Here is a 25,089-nt window from a genome sequence, read left to right as displayed (position 1 = left end):
AATAGATCCCCCACAAAATACAATATATAATTTTTTTTATTTTGCCCAAAAAAAAGGAAATATTACTTGAGTTATGAAAGAATGATTTCAAAAAGAAATGGGTCGGATTGATAGGACAGAGTTTCTATCCAACTATATGTGTTTATATATATATATATATATAAAGTCTTATAACTAATTTTTTTAAGGTTAGAAAGTCTTAACTTAATAATTAATTCAATAATGTTAAAACTTTTTCAAGGATTTATAAGTTTTAATATATATCGATCACCTCTTAATAAAAATAATTTTTCTTTACTTCTGAGAATTGATATACCCACATCTAAGGAGGCATCGGATTTGAGATAGTATGTTCTCACATGTCTCACCCAACACCCAACTTTTCTTATATTTGTTAATTTTATTTTTTGTAAGTATCATTTGTTACATGTGGTCAAAAAATAATATGTTTTTGTCAAATAGGAAATTTTCTTCACAATTTGTATCCATATCATAATCATTTTTTGTTCAATATAAATTTATAAATTGTCCTCATACTTTTCTTTTTTTTTTTTTTTTTTTTTGGAAAGACATTTAAGATGTTTTCTACATATGAAATCCTTTTAAAAAAAACAATTTTAAATGGTATCATGCATATTCTTTAAATATTTTATAAAATATTGCATAATAATATTTTTAAAAATATAATATTATTTAAATTAAAAATCCAATCCAAACTTGAGGTTGTAGCTTTGGTATGCTATCCAAAATAAGTTCCCATACCTACTCAATAAGAACCACGTATCACCCATTGCACCAATGCATTTCAACTTTAGACTTCCTCTGAATTTTGAAAATATATATATATATATATATATATATATATATAAAAGGACAGAAAGAAACTGTGGAACCGGGAGGCGTGGAAGAATAGAAGCATTTCGTACAAGATTGCATTTGCACCTCATTTGCAATGCCATGGATAAGAGGGAAGATATCGGATAGAGATGCCAGTCTCTATCTCAAGAAAAGTCTTTATTTGTTTTATTTATGAAAGTCTTTGGCAATCTAAAGTAAAGTCTGAGCTTTATTTTTATGAAAATCATGGACAAGGCATGAAATTAAAATGACTAAACTCGTATTTTCATTAAATAATTTATGAAGAAGTTCTACGAAGTGGGTCAAAAAGATTGATTTTCAAAATGAATGGGACAGCATTTTCTTTTCAAGAAAATTTAGGCAAACCGATAATTCTAAAAAGTGAGAAATGGAAGAAATCGATCCAAACAAAGGGCACACCTGTATGTAAGGTACCTTTTGGTATAGCCAAAAGTTGACACATTGCATTTCCTGTGGTCCCAACAATTAATACCAAAAGCAAGAGGCGGCACTACCTGCTAAGAATGATTAATACTAATTGACCATGACTCGTGAATTATTTTCAGCCAACAATTTTCCTTATAAATCGTACCCAAATGGTGCATGCTTCTTGCTCATCCACAACTGCTTTCTTGCCTTCCCAATCTCTTCTGCTGCAGTTCTCTCTTCACCTCTTCTCCTCCTATTATCTTCCAGTACCCAACCTCATGGCAAGTTCTCGAGTTGCTAGGTTTGCTATGGAGGTTGCACCACCCCAATTCATCACTGTCATGAGGCACAGAGCCACAAAGATGTTAGATACAATTACTGAAGAAGAGAGAGATATCAGCACAAGCAATTCGGCTTCAAAGACAGCACCTCCTGCTGCTGCTGCTGCTAATTCTAATTACTTTTTCCGAAGAGGTTCAAAGACCTTTTTCCATCTTCAGTAACTACAATCCTTTGTTGCAAACGGATGCACTGTTTTCTATTTTCATGAGAAGTCACTGATTTCAGAGGGTAGTACCCTTTTTTTTCATCAAAAATCTCAATGGGTTTTTTTTTGGAAGGCCGTACTCCTTTTTTCTACAAATCAATGTGCTCTCTTTTAGTTCTGGGAAATGGGTTGAAGACTAAGCTTTGCTGATGCTGTAGATACACCCTTTTGTATCAGCAAATCGTGTAATAAAAACAAGAAGTTGCGTTGTAGTTTCATCTTATTGTGTTCAAGAGCATTCCCTAAGCATCCAAGTACTATATGGTTAAAATACTTTGCATATATTGCTTATTACTAATCTTCACCTTAAGGGGGAAATTTTTTTGGCATAATGATGTATTCTATTATATATTGAAAGGTAATGGCACACATGATGGTAACTGTTCTACAGGGAATATAATCCTAATTTATATATATATATATATAAAGATTTACGAAGAGAACACGATATGAAAAAAAAAATAAAAAATTATATAAGTAAATTCTTTTCCCAATTGGGATTTGAACCTAGAACCTCTCACAAACCCTCCTCATCCCTTTACCACTTGAGTTTGGCCTCAAGGGCAAAATGATATGAATAATAATTGGGTTAAAAACATATACCCACATTAAACACAAATCGTGTAACCTATCTAATACATTCAATAATTAAATCTTCATATTTATTAATCAAGTTGAGTTAGATCTTATATAAATCTATATGATTAATGTACCAATCAGATATATTTATAACTCAATTGACCTATTCATTAAAAAGCAAATTTAAAATGAGTCAAATATGGTTTAAATAGTTTCAAATTATAATTAAGTTAATCAACATGATTATTAAATGGGGTTGATTCAGGTCAAATATATTTTATACAGGTTGACCTAAAAACTACCTATTTATTAAATAGGTTATACAAGTCAACACAAATTTGAGCCAAACACGATTATATTTAACCCAAAGCTGCGAAAAGCATGTTGGATTCAAGAAATAAGCAGTATCTTTTTAAAGTAACTTTGAAGATTATAGAATAAGAAGAAAGACTGTTTTCAGAACTTTTTAATAAGGTTCAAGTGGGAAAACCAGCCTCTATACTAGCATTTTATGCACAAATCAGTTTGGTAAAGAACTAGTACCCTAGTTGAAATAAGAGCTAGCTGTTGCAATTTGATTGTTGGTACCTTTTTTTTTTCTGGTAACACCAAAATTCCAAGGTATGATAGCTTCAAACTTCAATCCAAATTTCATTGATTGGTAATTGTTGCACCCACTGCCTCAAGCCAAAACCAATACCCTAGAGTTGGTAATGCCAAAACAAAAAGGGGTGAATGGTATAGTCTCCATTGCCAAACATGCCCAGAATTTTTCACAGTATGAACACCTTCAGAAGATAAATGAAGAGTTCAAGATGTTTCATTTCAAAAAGACTCCAAGGAAGTGGATAAGAAAAAGTGAATATCATCAAGTTGTTGAGGCCAAAAGAGAAGGGAATGAATAATATATAAAAAATTATGGAAAAAAAATGCCACTTAAACATAGAACACACTCTCCCCTTTTGTAAAGGAAGCATAGCATCCCAAGAGAGAGAGAGAGAGAAGATAAAATAACTTTTCCAAGCTGAGAACTGAGCAGAGAGAATGGCCTGAAGAATTTTTTTTTTTTTTTTTGATAGGAAACGACAAAGGAATATATTGATAAAAAGAAGGTACAAATAGAAGGATGAGGAATCCTCCCAACAAAGAGAAACAAGACTACAAGTAATCAAATATAAGAAAGTACAAAAAGAGAAAAGTAGACACTCTAGTTACACGCCGCTAACCAATCAAGTTGTAATATGTTAAGAGGAATCCCCTTAAAAACCTTAGAACAAAAAGCCCAAAAAGAAGTAAGAAAACAAATAGAATCCCAAAGATACTCGGCATTCCTTGCTTTGTCCTCAAAAATCCTTGCATTTCTTTCCCGTCACACCACCCACATTAACGCGATGCACGCGTTTTGCCATAAGACAATCCATCTCTTGGAAGATCCAAAACCATTAAAATCACTAGATAACATGTCAGAGATGCTCCTTGGGGAAACCCAATCCATCTTTGCTGATTGGAATAATCTGTGCCACAACCCCATCGTCAAAGAGCAATGAAGGAAAAGGTGATTTACTGTTTCTCCATGCTTCATACACAACTTACATATGTCAGGGCTAAGTGCTTTGTAGGGTCTTCTCAATTGTAGCAAGTCATTAGTATTAACCTTCTTGTGAGCCACCAACCAAACAAATGACTTGACTTTGAAAGGGACTTGAGCATTCCAAACAATCTTGGTAGGGAAAACTGGAGGTGACTCAGAATATTGGGATAAGACCAGAAAGAAAGATTTGACTGTGAAAAGACCTGAAGGAGATAAGGACCAGGATCTTTTATCTGGAACGGAAGGTGATATGCGAAGACGATCAAAAGATCGCATAAGGCCCTCTAAATCTTCTATCTCAGAATCAGAAAGATTTCGGCGAAAATTGAAATTCCAAGAGAATGGGTGGGTATATCCAAGAATTGATGAAATAAGAGCATTTTTATTCGTGACTACGCTAAGTAATCTTGGATATTGGACTCCCAAAGGTTGTTCCCCCCACCACAAGTCATCCCAGAACCGAATTCTATCTCCATTACCTACCACAAACCGAGTAAACTTTGAAAACTCTTGGTAGACTAGTGCAATGGCCTTCCAAGGACAACGATGAGACCATCTAACTATGTTGTTGACATCCCAGCCATTGGAATGTGATCCATAAATGCTTAAAATAACCTGATGCCACAGAGCTGAACCCTCCCTAGGATATCTCCACAACCACTTCCCTAAAAGAGCGACATTCCTTATAGATATCTTTCCAAAACCCAATCCCCCTCTCAATTTCGACTTACACACTACGTCCCAATTAACCAAATGGTCTCTTTTGCCTTCCCCTACGCCTGACCATAAAAAATCTCTTTGCATTCTCTCAATTTTTGCTGCCACAGAGGCGGGAATCTTAAACAAGGAAAGAAAGTAACATGGCATATGGGTGAGACAAGATTGAATGAGGGTTATTCTGCCTCCAAAAGATAAATATGCCTTCTGCCACCCATCTAATCTCCTTGATATCCTCTCAATCACAAGATCCCAAAAGTCACACACCTTAGGATTCCCTCCCAGAGGAAGACCCAGGTAAAGTATAGGTCACCCAGAAGCCTTGCAGTTAAGCATCTCGGCCAACCTAGAAAGGTGATTCTGCTCAAGATTAATACCATAGATATTGCTTTTGTCAAGATTAACTTTCAAACCGGAAATATGCCCAAACACTAGCAAGACATTCTTAAGGGTCATCATATCCTCCTCCCGAGAGCTGGAAAAGAAAATGGTATCATCTGCAAATTGTAAGTGGGAAACCCTTGTTCTGTTCCTACCCACCCTGAAACCCTCCAAGACGTTTCTCTCCTCAGCTTTCAATAACATCCTACTCAATACATCTGCCACTATGGTGAACAAGAACGATGATAAAGGGTCTCCTTGTCTTAAACCTTTAGATGCCTTAACCCACCCTTTCACATTACCGTTCACCAAGACTGCAAAAGAAACTGAGGACAAGCAACCTCTCATCCATTTCCTCCATCTAAGACCAAACCCTTTCATCTCCAACACATGATCCAAAAAATCCCAACTCACATGATCATAGGCCTTTTCAAAGTCAATTTTGAATACAACTCCTTCCTCCCCTGATCTTCTTTTCTCATCCACTATCTCATTGGCTATGAGAACTGCATCCAAAATTTGTCTCCCTTGAACGAAGGCTCCTTGAGTAGAATGGATGGTCTCGTGAAGTACCCCTCTTATGCGCCCTGCTAACACCTTGGCTATTATCTTGTATAGACTAGTGATCAAGCTAATAGGTCTAAAGTCTGAGATTCTCCTTGACATGCTTTTTTTGGGTAACAGAACTATAAAGGAAGCATTGGTGCTTTGATTAATAATTCCGCTCCTATGAAATTCTGCAAACACTTTCACTAGATCCTCTTTTATCACTTCCCAACAATCTTAAAACACTGCAATGGTAAATCCATCCGGCCCCGGAGCCTTATCCCTGTCCATCTGAAAAATAGCCTTAAAAATCTCTTCTTCAGTAAAGGGGGATTCCAACCTAAGCGCACTCTCTCCAGATATAGGGGACCAATCTAAGCCTTCCACTCTCCAAGGCTCTCCAGGAGGACTCGTGTAGAGCTTTTCGAAATACCTTAATATCTCCTCTTTTATGCTCTCTGAATTATTCATCATTAGGCCATTTTCATTCTCCAACTCCTTAATAAATTTCCTATTTCGCCTACCATTGGCCACCTTATGAAAAAATTTTGAGTTGCAATCCCCTTCTTTTACCCATTTCACCCTAGCTTTTTGTCTCCAATGTATTTCTTCCCTCAAAATCAACTCCTCTAGCTCCCCTTTTCTTAAAACTCTTTGGGCTAAAAGTTCATGGGATAGGCCCCCTTCTTGCTCCAACAAATCAAAGTTAACTAAATCAGATAAGATATCTTTTTTCCTTTTACTTAGCTCTCCCAAAGAAGCCTTATTCCACTCTTTCAATTTGGCTTTAACAAACTGTAATTTCCTCATGAACTTGTGCCCTTCCCACCCATTTCCTTGAAACTCCCTCCACCATCTTCCAAAACTCTTCTTAAAACTAGGATGTTGCAACCACATATTCTCAAACCTGAACGGCGTTGGACCCCACTTGAACGGATTAGTTTCCAAGACAATCGGCCAATGATCCGATGTCCATCTTGGCAGTACTCCTTGAATACTTTGAGGAAATACTTGTTCCCACTCATTTGAGTACAAGAAACGATCTAATCTCTTGCAAACTGGATTCTCTTGCATGTTTGACCAAGTAAATGATGCACTCCTTAAAGGTAAATCTATCAATTTGCAATCTCTTATGAAATCATCAAAATCCTTCATGCTTGGGGTTAATCTAGAACCGCCCAATTTTACTGAACTTCTCCTTATGACATTAAAGTCGCCGCCCACACACCAACGCGGATAAGCAAGCCCACCAATGTCTGAAAGCTCCATCCAAAAATCCTACCTGAGAGCTGAGTTGTTTGGACCATAAACTGCAGATAGCCATACAGATTCGCAATCGTCCAATGCGAACTTGATTGAGACCGAAAAAGAACCTAACACTACCTCCTCCCTGCACAAGTTTTAGCGTCCCATATGATCAAAATCCCACCCGAAGCCCCACATGCCGGAAGGGCTGCCCAATCCTTATTTCTGGCTGTCCAAACACTACCCACGAATCTTCTATCACACTCCTTTTTTGTTTCCTGAATCATCACTACATCCGGCTTTTCTGATCTCAAAAAATCCTTAACCACCCTTCTCTTTTTCTTTGAACCCAAACCCCTGGTATTCCAACTGATTATCTTCATGTGAAACTCTCTGACCCTAATCTCCGAACCAAAACCAATTAGTCTCACAATCCTGTGGAGCATCTGCTCTTCCTCCTGGAATATACCTTGATATCCAGAGTCTTTAAAACCTCACGTACTTTTGCCATTTTCCTAGGGGACAGTCCTTCTATTTGGAACTCGCCTGAAGGAGAGCCCGCAATACCTCCCAAGTTAACTGTATCCTTATTGGACTCCTTGACAGGAGATCTTAAATTAGTTGAGAGAGAATTGACACTCTCAGGCATCTGGTAAGGACAAGCAAGTTGGATCACCTCCATTTCCATTTCTAAATTAGGGATATCAACAGGAGTTTGACCATCATCGTTGACTTTTTTGAAAAAAAATTCAGAGTTTACTCGGTTTTCCATAAGTACCAGAGATTGAGAAGCTGAGTCGGAAAGCAAGGGGGTAGGGGGACTCAGAATGTGGACGGAAGGATTCAAGAGGGATTTAGTGGAGCCACTAGAAGGGGGTATATATGGATGGGTGGAATTAAAAAGTGAAGGCGTTACCTCCAGAATTTCCGCAACCATCGAATCACAGTTCCCCATCAAGCTAGGCCCTTTACCTCTCGTTTCTGGCGAAAATGGCTTAACCATGACTATTGAGCCACGAGAATCAGACCCCACTCGGCCCAAAAAACCTTCCATATCTTCGTCGGATGAAAAAATGTTCAGATCTGCTTCCTTTCTCGGCGACGCATCCCTTTCCCCTAATTTCTTCTTGCGAAACCTTGGAAAACACGGAGAAAAGAGAGGGCTTGCATTTAATCCTCTGTTCGCCTGAGATTCGGCGCCTAAATCGTCTGTCTTTAGGTCCTCTTCGCTGTCCACCTTGATTTTTCCACGCGAAATGGGCTCGCTACTGCACCGGATACCTTGTCGGTGCTCTGAGCTTGGGGGAAAGAAGGTTGACCACAGCTTCCTTGAACCGTACAACACCTTCTTCTCTGCTAGCCTGCTCGACTGAAACTCGAGGAGTCCAGGAGCTGATTTCCCCTTTTCGATTGCAGAAGATGAGTCTTCTTCTTCCTTGCGTAACGACACCACTGTCTCAACTGGGGTAGCCTCTTCTGGGCTTAGTCCCAAGCCCAGCAGGCCTTTAAGCTTGCAGCCCATTGTAACTGCACTTGGATCAATATTTGCCAGCGACTGGGCCTTCCTCTCACGGGCCCGACAGCCCACATCAGCGATGGCCTCATTTTCTCCAGCCCAATCTCCTCCTTCTCCACCAATCCCGTCCATCCCATCTATTGACTTCAGACGAGACTGCGACGGGAGTTGGCAGCCCTTACCCCTTTCTCCCTCCTTCCAATGTCTGCTATCTTCCCCAACACGGTACCTTCCCTCCGCCGTTGATCTGCCGCACTCCCCTCGTCTTCCTCCACCCGTCCCCGTGTGAGAAGCGACAGCCACCCGAGTCGACTCACCCTTTTCACTACCTCTCCGTCTTTCTTCGTCTCCGACCACAACGACGACGACTGTAAACACCCAATCCCCATCAGTCACCTCTAACATAGCTGGAAGTATTGCCCTATCCTTCATTACGATCTTTAACCTCGCCCTGCTGAGATCATATAACTTCAGCGTACGCCAATCGATTTCATTTACAGACCCCCATTGCTCCACAATCTTCTTCAGGTGAACCTCCGACCATAGGTGAAATGGCAACCCCCTTAATTCGATCCATCCTTCTCTAAATTTCCCGTCTAATTCCGCATTTTCCTTCGACAACCATCTTCGCAACTGAATGATGTTCCTTTCCCCAACCCTTAACTTCCTCAAATCATGGAGAAATATGGCTTCCTCGGTTGTTTCAACGAAAAATACACCCTTTCCAGCTGAAATGGGTACGATCGTTACCACGCCATTCTTCCCTAAGCTTCTCGCCACCAATCTTCCAACCTCAGCCCAATTCTCCCTGTCAAACTTGCTTTCACATACCACAGCTCACGCCCACCTCCCCACTGGAACTAGACCGCCTCCTCTTGGTCCTTCGTCACTAACTGTCTTGGCATAGGATCTGTGCATCGAACCCACTTTGTTGTGAGGCCAACTTTCCCCTCTTATATTCCTTCCTTTTTCTGCTGCACTCGGATATGGGACCACCAGCATTGTAGCTAACGCTTTTTTGATACTCTCCCAACCTCTGCCCTTGTCACCCTCAGGAATGATTAGAACGGAAGGTTTTCTGTTGGTAGCGAACTCCGAGATCCTTATGAACCTTCCATGGTTGTTAAAGCCCACTTCCAACAGATGAGCCCTGCATTTTCCCCTGAATTTTTTGTTGAAACCCATATGACTCTTCAATGCTAAGGCTTTCATCAAGCATTCAACCAACCACCCAACTGCCTCCTTTTCAAAACCTAATGCAAAAACAGAGCCTCTACTTATCTCTGTCATCGAACACCATTCACCTCCTTGCTCGCCTTCCAACCTAATCAAGAAGGTCTTCCTCTCAATCAAGACCTTCACCGTCTTCCTCTCAACCATTCTCATCCTGAAGAATGGCTATCATCCAAAGAAAGAAAGGGTTGGGAACAACCTCAGGCCCTCCGGTTAATTCATCGAAGCACTAGTATGAAGGGTCCCCTATCTCTACATCGATTTTGTATCTTTCAGAACCATGATCATTTATCTAGAACATCTAAATGGGTAGGTGTCATCCTTTTCCATCCGAGTTATCTCTAATAATGAAAGGGAACAGGCTGTGGTTTCAATACTTCAGATTAACAGGCATGCCCTTCAAGCATGGTCGAGTGGTAAGGGGTTGAGGTGGGAGGTGGGTGCTTCTAGGTTGAGTTAGATATTCTTCATTAGATATTCTTCATTAGCACAATTTTATCTTCTACAACGTGAAGCAACTAATAACAATCATTTCTATCAAACATGATGTAGTAAGATTACATCATCACTCATTGCAAAAAAGATATATTATCATTTACTTTAATCATTGCATGTTAACACAGATAATATTTTTCAATACCAATTGAAAAAACATAAACAGTTAGTTTTGTTTGATGTAATTCCTTGTTTCTTCTACCCAAACTAGGGTTAGGGCATAAATCATTTTTGAGCTATGTCCTCTTTTTTCCTTAGACATCCCCTTTCTGAGAAAAGTTAGTAGAAAGGATGTTAACTTTTAGGCTGCAAGCAATTCAATATTGTCAACAATGGTAACAACAATTCAAAGATACAACTAAAATACAGAATATACGGCCAAAAACAGTAGTCCTCACCTCCTATGTCCTGCAAAATGGACTTCATTACAGGAAGACTTCCTGCTTATGAAACAAACTATTCCTTCAAGTGCTTTTCTTGTTTTCTTTTATCTGCTCCTGAAGACTTGAAATTGATTTTGCGCTTCCTGGTTGTTTCTGATACAACTGTATCTTTCAGTTTCTCCAATGCTGATTGAAAAGAAAGACCAGGTTCAGTGTTGGTAAGGCATGCAATAATCCCACTCCATCAAAAAGGAGAATTCAAGTATTATTCACTTGGTCCACACTCCAATAGGATGACCTTTTAAAATGTAAGGACATAGAAGTCCCCATGCAGCACAATACCACCAACATGATGCACCTATTAAAGTTCAGTTGGTGAACCTTAAAACCTATTTTTACCTCTTCTCCTTGATAAGTGATTAAGAAAATTAGATTATTGAGGTAAACCATCAAGGCAGTTCAAATCATGCAAACTAATCAAGTTCCCTAATCTTGAATATCCTCTAAGTGAGACCCTGAACAGATTCCCTGTAATGACTCTAATGCTAGTAGTTTATCCAGTCAATTGCTGACTTCTTTATACAAAAATAAGAGCAGAGAAATTACCAGAAACGTAAACAGAGTGAAGTGCCTCAATTGAATTTGAAGCAACAGAGTGAACAGGACATGAGTCGCTGTCAGCTTTCTGCAACAGCTGCTTGAAACGCTTATCCTGAATCAATTGAAAGAGATGATCATTTACACAATTTTATGGAAATGATAAGAGTTGAAATAAATAAATAAATAAAACATGTTTCAAAGATCACTTTTGTTTTCCTTTAACACCCAACAGATTAAAAGGGTTCTCTAAAGAAACATTGACCTAGCTTCAATTTAGTTTTCCAGTTTTGGGGGTGGCATCCCTATTCAAGCAAACAATGATCGAGTAAAACAGAATAACAACCTAAGAGACACCCAACCAAACTCCCCTCTCTCAAAACACAAAAATTCCCGTCATTTTTGGCCTAAGGGAAGAAAGGTCTACCACTCTCTTTTAGCTCCTCCATAATATTTTTAGTATCAAAAATAGCCAAAGATTATGTGCACAATTTTGCAAAGAGGTCATGTGCATCCAAATATGAGACACCAATGGCTTTTGAGATCAGTACTAATAAATACCTTGATGCAGACCATCCAAGTACTGCTCTCATCCACAAGAAAATGTTAAGATTCAAGTATTAGCTTCAGTGATCTGCGGACCAAACAAGGATGCAAATTAATCTGACTTTGCCAATCATAGCCAGTTCAGACTGAGCCACAGCATACCGAAGCAGCGTTTATTTAAGCTGGCTTATCTCAGGAACAAATTTCAGGCACTTGAGTTTAAACCGTCAGGACTCTAGCAAATAAGTTGATATACATTGTTGGCCTACAACCTAACAACTTAAATTTTTGGGAAAGTTTATAGCCTAACATAGTATTAGATCTTTGGTTGTTGGGAGGTCATGAGTTTGAACCTCACCATATGTTTATTTCCCTCAATTTACTGAGTCCATGCGCAAATCCCAAAAAAAGCTGCCCAAGAGGTAGTGTTAGGGCTCTATCCCAAATTAATTAAAATTTTTGATATACATTGTTGGCCCACAGCCTAATCGCTTAAGCTTTTAGGGTAATTGGTAGCTCAACATACACTAAATTCAGGCAAGCCCTACCTTTGCTGAAATCTATCTTGCCTCAAAATTTAAGAGAAAGTGTTTTTATGTTTCCATCATATATTAGATATTGTTATGAAAAACTAAATTCACTGATGAAGCTTAGCAGGTTTTATCCTGGGCTATAGCCCCTATATTTAAGTCCAAGCCAGCCTTGAAACAGGAGCATATCTTGTTATAGCACAACGCTTTTAGCATCAACCTGGAATGACCAACTTGGCTGAAGACTCATCCCACTAGATGCACTGAGCTTCATCAAAGGGAAGTGGGCTGAAGTCAAATAAGGCGGAGCTGGAACTAAGGGTCCACCATACAGGCTGGGGATGGACTGAACTTGACCTGGCTCAGCCTGGTCTGAGTTGAGAAACAGGTCAGACCCTCCAAGAGATGAAACTCTTAAGAAAGTCAAATGGGAAATGTTATTTCAGATAATACAGAAAGATTATAATCAGAGGCATAAGATGTAGATGGGTACAATATTTGATAACAGACTAATATGGATTCTGAACACAAAAATTGAAGAACATATGTAACTCCATTAGCACAGAAAATAACTAAAAATTGAAGGCTGGGGGAAAGGCAACATACCTCATCTTTACGCAGTAGTGTGAAGCAACAACCAGTCTGGCCTGCTCTTGCAGTCCGACCAGCCCGATGTATATACGTCTTGATAAATTTAGGCACATCATAATTAATAACATTTCTCACCCCTTCGACATCCATTCCACGGGTCATTCCATCAGAGGAAATCAGTACTTGTATTTTCCCTCCACGGAACTCCTCCAAAGTCTTGCTGCAAGGCAAATTTTCATTACTATTACAGTCAACTCCTGTTAAATTAATCTATAAATAACCACAGAAACCTTCCAACATGACAAACAACTGCCTCAATGGGAAATAAAAGCCAAATCAAGGTTATGTTTTCCACATATGGAGGACAAAGGTTTCCTTAAACATCTTGGCACAAAGAGGAAAAATGAAAAAAAAAAAAACAGAAAACAGAAGTAAAAGAAAGAAAGAAATAACAGCATTGGGAGAATCAGGATAAATGGAGAATGAGTAATGGAGGAGGCAGAGATTCCAACAAAGATTGTAAACTACTTCAAGCTGCTATTGTCAGAATCAGTGGGGAAGTGGAGACCAAATATAAATGGCATGTTTCTCAAATTGTTGAGTATTGAATGCCTTCAATACTCAATAATTGAAGTAAAACTCTCAAAATTCAACAAATCAAACTCTAATCTCATATTTATATATAGCACCCACATGCAGACTTTTAAATATCTTTTACTTGTGTACCTCTTTAAAAACAAGACTAATCAGTATTGAAATCAAATAGGACTCAAATTTCTATAAAATAAAGAGTTCCTTAAAACTCCTGGTGAAACCAGTTTGTGACCTCAAGTTCCTTGAAACTCCTAGTGCTTGAAATAAAAACTAAATAAAGATTGAAACTCATAGAGCATAGAAAGTTTTAAGTAGAAACTTCTTAAGTTCCCAGCTTTACAAAGTCTAAAAGTAGGGGCATTTCCTAGTTCATTCTGCAAGGAGATACAGTGAATATAATTAAGAGAGGACCAATGCATCTCATAGACCATGTGGGGAAAATTTTTTATTCATCATCTATTTTTGGATACTGTCTTTTTCTTAAGACTCCCATATCAGCAAAACCAGATATGGTTTTAGCTAAGAAGGGCTCCATGATCCTTAGTGGAATTCATGGGCATCATGATTTTAGGGCATTTTTGTCACTTTGTTGTGGTTCTCTTTTTTATCCAATTCTTCTACAAAAAAAAATAAATAAATAATAAATGTTGAGAAGCCTCTTTCTCTGGTTTATCGTCCTTTATACAATTCAGAGAAAAACAAAAGAGGAAAAGAAAATTTTTGATATACAAAGCACAAAGAAAAAGAAATTCTCAACATGAAATAGCCTTAAGCTTATCTAGTGTTGATTGCTTAGAGGAGGCTAATTCGTTATAGCCTTAGAACCTAAGACGGGATTGAGCTGACCATAGAATCTGCTTTGGTTGAAATTCAATGGAACTAAAGATTCCCAATAGGTCAGATCTCCAAATTTTACCTTAAGCAATCCATTTTGTAATTTATTCTTCAACTGACACTATCCTAATCTGCAATTTGTTGTGCATGGTTTCGTGTTTCAAAACCATACATAAGACAAATAAAATGGAATATGCAAAAGAAACTGCATTTTCCATTTCTTGGACAGTTTTCATTCCCAATTATTTTTAGCACCTCCATCCCTCTACCTCTCTTTCTCCCCCTCACTCCTCCCTCTCTTGGTCGCACTCTCTCTCTCACCCACATTCACCCCAACCTTAATATATTAATTACATGGGTTTACCACCATCAGAGATCAGCTTATTATTCTTAATCATGTGGGTTTACCATACCAGAGATTGCCCTATTATTAATATTAATCATACAGATTTGCAATGCTGAAGATTGACCTTATTGTTGCTATTAATCTGTAGGTTTACAACTACAAGAATCAGTCCTTATGTTGTTATTAATTAATCACAAGGTCTACCACTGGCAAAGGTCAACCTTATTATTACTGATCCACAAAGGTTCACACTATCACAGATGAACCTCATTATCATCATAATAGTACATGTTTACCACTACCAGAGACCATAATGTAACATCTACAGTTCAAAAAATAGATACCATGAAATTGAAATAATTAATATAGAAAAAATACATATCAAAAAGTTGAATTAATTAATGTAGAAATAACCTTCTCACACGTTGATGTTGAAGACCTGAATACTCCCCAATCTTGATTTGCAAATCACCAAAAAAATTCAGTAAGGTACATAGCCGATGAGCTGACTCTACAGATGATGTGAAAACAATGCATTTCTCCCCTCCTAAATCCCTTAGAAGGGCGACCAAATACAGGGGTTTAAGTTTAGATTCACAAATCTGCAGAAAGGGAAAAGAAAGGCTCATCATACATCACTATGAAATGAAATTTCTGGAACTGAAGATGAAGCTTTTAAAGCAGCACTTGGGTAACAAGTTAACGTTGCACATATGCAGAATGAAGGGGATTTGTTTCCAGTGGCTTAATAGTTCCCAAAATGCTCAAAAATCCTAACCATCCAGACAAGAGGGAGGGAGGAAGAGGCAGAGGAAGAGCACACTAGCGACCAAGTGAGCAAGCAAGAGAGAGAGGAAAACATCCAATAAGCAAAAAATCTCTTAATCACATAAAATGCTGACAGGTAAATATTTTTCTTAAACATCCACAGAGACCTATAAAGAATGTTCATCATACAATTGCCTAGAGAAAGGGGACAACACCCAAGGAGCAACCAATTTATTAATCATGTAAATTGCATGACCAATTTATTAATCATGCAAACTTCACTAAAACTGAATAAAATCAAAGCTTCTTGATTGCTCAAAATAGAAACAGATACAGGCAAACTTTCAGTTCACCAAATTAGGACCTTGCCCTACTGCCTCTTGAATAAGAAAAACCACTCTTTCAAAAAATAAATAAATAAATAAGCTAAAAGGTTTATGCAATTTTGCGCTTACTATGATGAAGTTGAATTTTTTAACAGAACCTTGATATCCATTTATTTGACAGGTTTCAGATCACCCAGTTTTTTCCTAGCTTTTTTGATAAACTTCGATCTTTTCTTCAACTTTGATAATGACCAACATGCCAAAATTGAAATTTGAAGCCTTCAGTATCCAGTTAAAGGTAAACATCTTGTTACAAAAATTTTTTAAAAAAAAACTGCCAGCATGGTCAGTTTGTGTGTTCAAATTTCCAAATATCCATGGTCTATTTTTTTGTCAAGAAATTTCCTTACTTGAACTCAACAAACTGTATATTTTTTACACTCAATTTCAAAATTTTTGAAATTTGTTCTGATTTAAATAAGACAACAGGAAACACTGAATTCAGATAATAGATTTGAGAGTTTCTTAGTATCTAGAACAGTAACTAAAGATACTCAGCTAAGACATAAGCAAACTTCTTTAGACAAAATCAAGAGTTGATATTGAACAGTATATAAAATGGATGGATAAATACTAAGCACGAGATACTTGAGGCATTTCCCTATTCATTCAAATTCCTGGTTGCAATGAAAAGATCATGGTCAAGAATTTGAAAGACCAAGAATTATGCTCACAATGTATCATTTAATTTCATGATAATAATTATGAGGGCGTACCAGCCTAAAAGATTTTAGTTTTTCTGGGAGCTGATAACGCCTTTGCCCTGCCGTCAAAAGCAAAGGATGATGCAGATCAAGCAGAGCAAGCTTGCTTGGATCTTGAGTTAGTGTGGCAGATAGTACTATTTTCACAAGCCTAGGGTAAGATCTACCCTTAAACCCCCTTTCAACACCACTGCAACAAAATAAAAAACATTCAATGAGCAAGTTAAAAAGTTTTATGGAAAATGACTCTTAACTTTGAAACATCCCATGAGAGGAACTCTCAAGAGAAAGTAATTCCCCACAATGCCTCTAATAAAAATAAATAAAAAAATAAAAAAGAAAAAAAAAAGGAAAAAGAAAAAGAAAGAAAGGAAGATAAAGAAGAAGAAGAAGAAAGAAAGAAAGAAAAGGAAAAAAAAAAAAAAAAAAGGAGTAATCCTGAACCATGCTCTCATTGTTGGATGTCAGGATCATTAATACAGTCTCACCAGAGTTTTTTCATCAAACCAATGACCCCTTAATGGGGATGGTTCTAAGCATTGGTATCTGCTTGCTTATTGGCAGGTCCCAATATGACTATACCAGCCAAAAAGCAATAATATGCATAGTGAATGAATTAAAAAAAACCAAAAATTATGGCAAAAATAATCATTATCTAGTGAAATAATGATTAATAGTGAAAATTTTAAACCACCCATATAATCAGATGTTTACTAATCAGAAAATATTCTAATGCATTTGGAGACACAAATTAAGCATAGCCAAAACCAACTATTGATGCATGGTCTGGAGATACATATCAAGCATAGCCAAGGATAAAAATATCGGTAAACATGGTACTTGGATTTTACAGATATATAGAAAATATCAGTAAAATATCGATAAATATTCTAACAAAAATATTGGTGGGATGGAAATTGTTCAAAATTCATGGAAATGCTTGAAAAAACTTCAAAAAATGATAAAATAAGCAAGAATACTTATATTAAAGTTATTTTGTAAATATAATTGGCATAGATAAAAGATAATATTTATCAAATTCTTTTAGAAAAAATTAGCTTAAATTCCTTTAACATCTTTATATTCATTTATTTTAAAAATTAAAAATTACTTTTATTAAAACATGTTTTATTACATTTTAAACAAAAAAAATTAAATCGCTTTATATAAAATATTTTATTTGAAATTTAATTTCTAAAATTTTATTACAAATTTATGGTGGTAACTTTTTTCAATTAACATTAATTTACTTAAATAATTAAAATTGTCAAAAATTATATTAATAATTTATCTTATCAAATTAATTTTAATTTATAAAATATTAGGACTTCATTAATTTTTTTTTAGATTTTATCAATTTTTGAATAAATTTACATTTTAAATATTTTAAAATAAAAAAATTAAAATTAAATAAAATTAAAAAGATAAATATAAAAAAATTAAAAGATAACAATTTTTTAAAATAGGATTAATAAGATAAATATGAAAAATAATTAAAAATAAAAGGATAATACAAAATAAAAGAGTAATATAAATTTAAAATAAAAGATAAATTAGAAAAAAATAATTAAAAAACAAAAAACACGGATAAATATCAAAAAAAATATTGGCGTTTTTTAAAACCGGAGATTTTTAATCATCGAAAAATAGGCAATATTTTCAAAAAAATGGCTGATAAATCTGTGATTTTTTTGCCTCGCTCGCACCTATTCCTCTAGTGCCAAAAAATCAGCGATTTATTGGTCCAAAACCAATATTTCGGAAATTTTTCACAGATTTTTTGTGCAACCGTAGCTGATTTCATTTCGACCCTCCCAATATTTAATATTTCAATGAAATTTCCCGACATTTTCGTCCATGAGCATAGCCAAAACCAACTATTGATGCATGGTGTGGATTAAAAAGGCATTTTAAATCCAAGTGTTTTAAGATCATCCAATGCAATACAAATTGCAACCAGGATTGTCTGAGACTTCAAAACTTGCTTTTGGAACCAGGCCACCAGGATAAAATACTCTTTACAAGTAGACATTAATAAAGAGGAATAAATGAACTTAGAACTCACCATCTCCTTATGGTGTTCATGGAACCAAATGTAGAAGGAAGAATGGTCTTGCCACAAGGGAACAGGCTTTCATCACTAGAGCGAGTCAACTGGAGAACGGTGGGTAGCCAGGACTGATATGCCTCCCTGAGTAATCTATCTGTTTCATCAACAACCTGAAACATTTTATCTTATCAGCATAATGAACAACAGTTAACTTTAAATCCAATTCCTGAATTCATTATTTAGAGTTAAGTTTGATTCTCTAATTTCATCAGCCAATTTATGTTCAATGATTTCAAGAAACACAAACCATCTGATTTTGACTGCTTGGTTTGGGTAACCAATTCAGACAAATATAATTTCCTGTGACCACTAATTGGATGGTCAAGACCAATTAACTAACAGAAATCATAAGACACAACTTATATCACTGTAGCATTATAGAGACAGAGATCTATAAATATTCCCCTTAGTTATAATAATTAAAATGAAAAGGGACCCATGTTGATGGAGAAACCTTGCATTTCCAACAGCTCTGGATTCTCCTAACCCTCAATATTGGCAATGTAATGTTTCAGCCAGATGAATAACATTTGAGTCAAACATAAGAGCTATCTATACTTTAAGACAATCACTGAAAACGGCAGACCTTGTCAGGAGCTTTGGTTGCAAATAAATTAGAGGCATAAATGAAACACCAGAACTTCAATCTTGCAATTTATACATCAAAAATGAAACTAACGTGATCTGCTACTCACAAGATAACGAAGATGCTTAAGTGTAAAACCCTTAGTGGTATTGATATGGTCCATCAGCCTTCCAGGTGTTGCCACCAATATGTCTACTGAACTTTGTAATTCCAGTGAAATATCTTCTGGGTCATAACAGATCCCTGCCTCAAGCTTGGGTCTTTTAATAAGTTCTGAAATTTCATCAGCAATTGAAGTTTGACCAACTGCCAGGCCAACGGATAAGCCCACTGCAGGTGCAATAGCAGCAAAAACTTCTTTAACCTGAACAAATAAAGAAAGAAATATAAACATCTCTCAAGCAAATGCATGAATATTAAACCAATCCAATTTAATTTTGAAACCTTCGAAATGATTGAACTTGTTTCTCGTTTCTAATAGGATATCATTTGTTTTCATTTTCTATGACACTTATTTTCTGATTTTTAAGTGAATGAACTAATTTTTTTTCATCATCATTGTGATGATTTCGAGGAAGATTCTCTTTTACATGGTAGACCTGTGTGTATAAATGTCATGGAAATGACTCCACTTCCATGTAGTGTCACAAAAACTCTCGATGTAGGACAGTTGGTCTCCATCAACTCTATTAGTAAATAATCCATTTTTTAGCATTCCAGCTGTAAATCTCCTCAAAACAATAACAAAAGGATGAATAGCAAATTCTGGTTCACTGTGGCACAATATGAATATTTGTCCCTCCATTACAAATTTTTTTGATATATCTAATCTTGAATTTCATCTGATTCAGCAGCAAGTTGAAACTTGACCGAGTTGAGCAAACATCATAAACCTTTCAAAGAGCGTGTCAAGTATTTAACAATGGTACAAGAACATCCCCTAACCAGTGTTTATTATGTTTTTTTTCCTTGAAAAGTAATATCATTCCAAAAGATAACCCAGAGATCACATAAAGCACTACTTACTGGGATATTACAGCATCTTGAAAGATCTTGTTGAACGAACAGAAAACGAAAAAAAAAAACTACACATAAAATTTAACCCATATCCTCAAACCATTTAAAGATAGCACCAGTCAAAAAGCATGACCCAGAACCTTCATTAGTTGTCATGCTTGCCACGGTTCCAAATAATATGTATCAACTTCCTCCCAAATTCCTCAACTAATAGCAAAAGGAATCAAGTGCAATAAGATTATGCATTAATTTGGTAAGGCTTTCTGCAAATACTCCACCACCACCATCTTCACATCCCCTTGTCTTTATGAATCCAAATGGGTAAGGGGAAAGCCAGAGAGATTGAAAATACAAGAAAAATTTACTTTCATATACAAGCAAAGAAAGGATGTGAAATGGATTATTTCCAAAGCTTTGAGGTCTCTTTGCTAAACCTTGACTCAATACTTTTCAGTTTGCAACATGAATTTATGCTAGCCTTAAGAATGTTATTTTCCCTTTCTCTTTGGTGCTTCAGGCCTTTTTGAGAGTTGTTTTTTTTTATAGGTAATAAGATTTGTATTAAGAGAAAGAAAGCATACAAAAAGGACAAAAGACAAAGAAAGGCGCGAAGCATAAAAACCCGCTACCGTGCCCTAACGAGAGCCTACCCAATCCACAAAATCCAACAAATATAAAGAATCATCCTCAATATACAATCGAACCCAATGAAAGTTATGGAATGCCATGTCTTCAAACAAAAATGAAAATGCAAAACCTTAAGTTCACTTCCATTTTTTTCATCTCCCATCAACTAGCACTCACTTTCACCAGTACTATAATCCTAATTCTGAGAACATGTTGAAACCATCTTCCTTTTGAAGTCCTTTTTTTGATAGACAACAAGATCATGTATTAAGAAGCGCCTAAAAGGAGGGGGTACACCCTACATATAGAAGCAATATACACAAAAACAACCAAAAACAAGCAACAAACAAAGATGCTCTACACAACAAGGCAAAGTTAATCACAATAAAGAGCATCTAGGAAATTCAACATAGAGGAGTTCTCCAACTCCAACAAATCCCTAGACCACTCAAAAAGCATCCAAATGAAAAAATCCTTTAATCTTTGGTCGAAAAGCTCTTCATCTTCAAAAGTCCTTCAATTGCACTCTTTCCAAATACACCAAAATAAGCAAATGGGAGCCAAGCACCAAACTGCCCTTTTCTTCTTTTGAAGCCCCTTAACTTTCCATTGTAGGAGATTTCTAACTAAGGCCAAAAACACCCAAACCAAGCTAAAGAGGGCTAATGAAAAAGTTCATAGCTCTCTTGTCTTGTCACAATGAATCAAAATGTGATCAGCTGATATGTACTTTGAAGTCGTTTGTTCATCATGTTTGGAGTTAACCCTAACATATAACCAAAAATGGCACATTTATGGTTTTTTTTTTTTTTTTTTTAATCTCCATACACCCATCTTAAGATCTACATGTCAGCTAAATTTTTTCTGCAAAAACCTTCCATTTGTCTTTATGGAAATGCACCAACCTCCTAACACCATATTTGAATGACTCTAATTTCATAGGCAATGCCTTTCTTCATCCCCACACCCATTTAGATCATTAAATAAGGTGCCAACTACCAAGCATCAAGCATCATGATCAATTTACATTCTCTTCCAGCCATCATTCTTGACTATTACCCCACCTCCATTATGATGTTGAATTGCATCGACTGTAAACTGTCCTTGTTTGAGTCTGGACCCCAAAGCATTTTTCCTCAATTCCAATTTTGAATGTAAAGTGACCATCCCAGTCTCATCATTCATCAAACATGACATCTCTTACAAGCAAAGGATACCAATAAACCTCATTATGAATTTGAGCAATCATGTTTTCCCTAAGCACACTTGCATAAGGGTAGAAGAGAATTTTTCACGAATGGCCAACAGAATGGATACTGATATTCACCCTTCCATTATGGTGTGACTTTTAATAATCAGTTTGATGGACTGAAGGTCTTAAAGATGCTCTTGACTAAAGTGAACTTAAGGGAAAAAAAATGGGTTCCATCCATAGCTCAATCCAATAATGAAATTTCTCCATGAGGCGTTGGTTATATATTGTGAAGCGACATATAGCGACATATAGACAATGGAGATGAATGTTCTTTAATAAACAGATCATGCTACACAGAGAAGTATTCCCATAAGGAAAAACACAACAAACTGAGTACAATAATGGCAGATGATATACATAAGTAGACATGTAACCTGCAAGGCCAAATCACGAGTAGGCAACACCACTAAGGCACGTAGACACTTAACAGCACGACTTGACAGCACGTTCACTATTGGCAAAGCATAAGCTAAAGTTTTCCCACTTCCGGTTGGTGAGTTTATACAAAGGTCTCGCTCAAAAGCACCAGGTCCAACTGTCTCTTGCCAAACTGCAACCTGCACTGGAAAGAGTGATGAGAAGCCCATGTTCTTCAAAGCCACCTCCAACCTAAGATCAAAGAAATCAAAAATTGACTAAGAATCAAAAAATTAAAAGATCTAAAAACAAAAAGTGGTAAACTGCCACATCAACATATAAACAGATGCTCAATGCTTTAATTTCATAATTACCAAAACTATTTAAAATCTTCAGACTCTGTCAGTGAGAAGCAAAATGTGAAAAGAAAGGGAATTTGAAAATGGATTCCTAGCTAATAACTATTTTTGCTTTCTCTCATCCCTTCCAAAAAATATGGGGGCTAGTAAACAAGTAATTGTAATGAGCCTTTAAACATAGCTATCAATGCTTTAGTTGGATAAACACTAATGATATGTTTGGTTCTAAGAAAGTACTAAGGAAAGAAAAAAAATGGTAAGAAAAATGATTTTCTCATATTTGCTTTCACTATAAAAAAATATGCAAAAAAAAAAAAAAAACCAAATATAAATAAAATTAGTTAGAGCCCGTTTGGTCGTACGATTTAAAAGTAGTTTTCTGTTTTTAAAATTTTCTAACATTGTTTGCTCGTTGTTCTCTTAAAACAATTTTCAAAAACAAAGTGAAATAGAGAATAATTTAAAAAAAAAACAAATAGGAGTTGTTTTCACCAATTTTTATAAACAAAAGGAAAACATAGACCCGTTTGGCTATGTTTTCTTAAACTTGTTTTTAAAAATTGTTTTTTATTCGTTTACTTAAAAACAAGTTTCAGAAAATATGGTCAAACAGGCCCTTAGAAACTCATACATTTTCAGATTATTTAGGTTATGTTTGATTCCTATAAAGTACTAAGAAAAAAATACTAAGCAAAATGATTTTCTCATATTGGGTTGTGCTATGGAAAATACCAAAGAAAATCAAATATAATGAAAATTAGTTAAAAACTTATACATTTTCAAATTATTTAATCTTTATATCCAAGACTTAAAATAAGTTAAATGGGTTTGAAATAGGATATAAAAATAATTTATTGACTTTTATTTTTTATTTTCCTTCACATTTTCTTTCCTTCTATGCTTCCTCACTGTTTGTTTTCCCTTGCACTTTTCCTCAAATTTTCCGAAAACCAAACATAACCTTAATTTTTATATAAAAAAATTAAAATAAGTGAAACAAGTTTAAGAGTTAATTTCATCTTGAGGTTTAGTGCAAAAACACTAAACCACTATAGGTTTCAAATTTTGTCAATTCACAACCCTATATATTTCATGTATAAAATTTATTTTTTAAAGAATATTAAATACACCTACCTAAAATCATTTCACCTTGACATTAGCACCCCATAGATGTATTTCATATATAAAATTCATTTCTAAGAGAATAAAATTTATTTTTTAAAAGAACTATTAAATCTCTTTTTATTTTGCTTCACCTTTTTTTCTTCTACTTTCCCCTTTATCTTCCACTTTTTCTTTCCTTGTACTTTTCTACTGTATTTTATTTCCCTCAAATTTTCCAAACCCAACATAACCTAAAACCCCATGAAGGAAAAGGGAAAAAAAACACCAAGAGAATTCAAAATGAGTTCATTTTCAGAAATTGATTTCCTCTGTTGAGAAAGATGAAATATAATAAAAGTCATTTATCATAGTCCTAAAACACCTAAGTTCCATCTATATTAGGCCCTACTTGAGTTTTACTCGCACTTTCAAACGGGCATTGGTCTTTTAAGACTGTGATGCAACGAAATCATCAATTCGAATTTGAAAGAATTAGAATTCAAAAATCAAATTCAAATCAAAACACAGCCTCACATAATGATTTCGGAATTCCCTTAAAACTCATTACAGAAGCTCAGATAGAACAGCATTACAGTCAGACTCAATGAATTGCTGAAACCAGACGAAGAGGAATAAGATTAGACCTGGGATCGAGACATGGAAAGAGATGGAGAGGACACTCTTCGAAGAGACTGACATCAATAGGGCTTCTCATCCATGGGAGTACAGGAACGTTCTTCTTCTGCTTTGCTTCCTTCATTCCCACGGCAACTCAAGCGAGGTTGCTAGCTTCTAGATACCGTATTCTCTCCTGCGGCGGCTACGGCTTCTATTTCAACCACAGGATCTTTCATCCAAGAATCCAACGAGGTCGTTCTGCCCCAACTCCCTGAAACTCCCAACTCTCCCGGCCAAGGGGCAAAGGCTATCAATTTAAATGAGTTCGTTAATTATTAAATTATTATATCAATTAGGGTTGCAACTTGCCAGGTTGAACCCATCCAACCAAACCGGTTCGAAGTACGTTGGGTTTGGGACTATATATAAAATTTATTTTAAAAAAATATTTGATTAAAAACATTTCAAATTTAAAAATAAAAATAAAATTTATCAAAAACTGTTTTTAAAATTAGTTTTAAAAAACATAATCAAACACACCCATCATTACTCAAATTCACATACATTCAAGCTTCTTAAACCAATTCAATTTGGATTCAATTTAACTCTGGGTAACCTCAATCTAATCATTCAATATTTT

At 35.9% G+C, this 25,089-nt stretch overlaps 1 protein-coding gene across 5 annotated transcripts; it reads right to left on the bottom strand.

Annotated features, from left to right (window-relative positions):
- Positions 1-1,253: 1,253 nt before the first annotated feature.
- On the bottom strand, positions 1,254-24,768 carry LOC117923833 (DEAD-box ATP-dependent RNA helicase 1). 5 transcript variants are annotated; one of them, XM_034842307.1, is made up of 10 exons: positions 24,476-24,767; positions 22,386-22,620; positions 19,222-19,476; positions 18,482-18,636; positions 16,429-16,606; positions 14,973-15,160; positions 12,800-13,004; positions 11,127-11,232; positions 10,536-10,706; positions 1,254-1,623 (listed from the first exon to the last, which is right to left on the bottom strand). In XM_034842307.1, the coding sequence occupies exons 1-9, from the start codon at positions 24,589-24,591 to the stop codon at positions 10,594-10,596; spliced, it is 1,551 nt and encodes a 516-aa protein (XP_034698198.1). In that variant the 5' UTR covers positions 24,592-24,767; the 3' UTR covers positions 1,254-1,623; positions 10,536-10,593. The 5 variants fall into 5 exon arrangements, with proteins under 5 accessions (XP_034698198.1, XP_034698201.1, XP_034698199.1 ...); XM_034842310.1 differs by lacking the exon at positions 1,254-1,623 and adding an exon at positions 1,894-3,201; XM_034842308.1 differs by lacking the exon at positions 1,254-1,623 and adding an exon at positions 10,286-10,443.
- Positions 24,769-25,089: the final 321 nt, after the last annotated feature.

Source organism: Vitis riparia, chromosome 10 (genome assembly GCF_004353265.1).
Source record: "Vitis riparia cultivar Riparia Gloire de Montpellier isolate 1030 chromosome 10, EGFV_Vit.rip_1.0, whole genome shotgun sequence".
In the NCBI taxonomy this organism is placed as follows: Eukaryota; Viridiplantae; Streptophyta; class Magnoliopsida; order Vitales; family Vitaceae; genus Vitis; species Vitis riparia.
This window is presented reverse-complemented; position numbering and strand designations above follow the sequence as displayed.